Here is a 1917-nt window from a genome sequence, read left to right on the forward strand (position 1 = left end):
GTGGTGGTGGGAATTAAACGGCTAAGGTATTTATATTCCACAGAATACATTTAGAAGAGTGATTAATGGTATTATCTGAAAATGTCAAAACTGGCAATACGCTAGGAATTACATCTTTTTCAAGTCTTTGTCAACTAAATCTGTTTGCAGTTACTGTTTTTAAAAATTCTTTTACATATATGAGCAAATATCTTAGAGACCACTACTAAGGAAAAGTGCTTGTTTATCCAGAAACTCGCTTAAATTCGGACCCTACAGAGTCCGAATGCTGAGTAAGAAAGGAATGAAGGCAATTTCATTCATACTCTTCCCTAGACCTGCCTTGAACAAAATCCAACTGCATCAACCACGCTCCCAGTTTTCGCCACTGACGAAGGCTGTAGTAGCCTCCTGCCACCAATAGGTGGCACACGTTAAAGGCTCCGGGGGGNGGGGGGCGGGCCGCCCGAGCACGCCTCTCGGTAGCCCTGTGGTCTCTCTCGGCTTCCGTTGAGCACCGGGCAAGATGGCAGCCTCCGAGACGGTTAGGCTACGGCTTCAATTTGACTACCCGCCGCCAGCTACCCCACACTGCACGGCCTTCTGGCTCCTGGTCGACTTGAATAGATGCCGAGTCGTCACGGATCTCATCAGTCTCATCCGTCAGCGCTTCGGCTTCAGTTCTGGGGCCCTCCTAGGCCTCTACCTGGAGGGGGGACTCTTGCCCCCCGCCGAAAGCGCGCGCCTGGTGAGAGACAACGACTGCCTCAGGTGCGCGCGGCGGGTGGGCGGCGGGCCGGGGACGCGCCTGCGCACGCCCGGGGGCGCCTCCGGGGATGGGGATAGGGTGGGGCTGTAAAAATGCACGTTCGTGAACACGGGAGGTCCTGATGGGTGTAGTCGACGATGGGGCTTAGGGCTGCATCCTTCCGTGGGAAGCTTCAGGTTGCAGGTGGACCAAAGTTAGGAAAACCCTGAGGCGTACGGGCAGGGCCAGCGTTTCTCAATTTCAGCCTTGATTTAGCAAGTCCTCAGGCAGGCCAGGCAGGGTGTTCCGTGCGCCTGGTGCAGGTGTGCCGGCGCATCTCACGGTCAGGTGCAGGTGACACCAGCAGACAGGGAGGAATCGTCATGTCTTCTTCATAACGTGCGGGTCGTCCAGCCTTAATTCTCCTGCGATATCCCCTGAGAATTCTGTATCTCAGTCAGGCATTTTGAGGTTCACTCGAGTAGGCGTTTGGGTCTTTTTGGTTTGTGAATTGGGAAACAAAATAATCTTAAATATGCTTTGGGAAATTTTAGAAAATGGTATTGAGTATCGATGAGCGATTGTATGTATTGCCTACATGTTATTGTCTCAGTAAGTTGGTGAGATGTGATCACCCCAGTTCAGATTCCTATCTCGGACCAGTTTATGCGGGGCTTTTTTTTCTTTAAGCTTCAGCTTACAGTGAATTAATTCCAGAGTTGTGAACCAGGCTTGCCCTTTGTTGTTGAATATTCCTTTCCGCAGAGCATGTCAGATACATAAGATTTGTTCAGAATATTAGGAAATTTAATTTGGAACAATCACATCTTTGAGTGTCTCTCTTAAATCAGGAACGCTATGATTTATTAATAAATAATGTTCAACTGTTTCAGATCACAAATTGAAATAGTTCAGATTTCAAAAAGAGTTCATTTTCTTTTTCATTGACTGCAAAACAGGTCTCTATTTTCTTTGCAATTCAGCCACTGTTTAAATATTACAATTGTAAGGACTGCATCCCCTCCTATTAAGTTTACTTTCTGAACTATCCCCTGTCTAACAAATTAATAACTTGCTGCTAGCTAGCTACAGTTATACTTCAGTTAATGAATCATCTGGGAATTACGTTCTTTATAATGAAGTTAATGTCAAAAACAAACAAAGCTGTTATGAGTAATAATTATAGCACA

At 46.8% G+C, this 1917-nt stretch overlaps 1 protein-coding gene across 1 annotated transcript in view; it reads left to right on the forward strand.

Moving 5' to 3' along the window:
• Positions 1-475: 475 nt before the first annotated feature.
• Positions 476-1917, forward strand: part of COIL (coilin) — a 24933-nt gene continuing 23491 nt past the window's right edge. Inside the window, exon 1 of the mRNA XM_008594807.1 lies at positions 476-750. Coding sequence (XP_008593029.1) covers positions 506-750 — 245 coding nt within the window. The 5' untranslated portion in view covers positions 476-505. The remainder of the gene's footprint in view (positions 751-1917) is intronic.

Source organism: Galeopterus variegatus, unplaced genomic scaffold (genome assembly GCF_000696425.1).
Source record: "Galeopterus variegatus unplaced genomic scaffold, G_variegatus-3.0.2 Scaffold11613, whole genome shotgun sequence".
NCBI classification, from domain to species: Eukaryota; Metazoa; Chordata; class Mammalia; order Dermoptera; family Cynocephalidae; genus Galeopterus; species Galeopterus variegatus.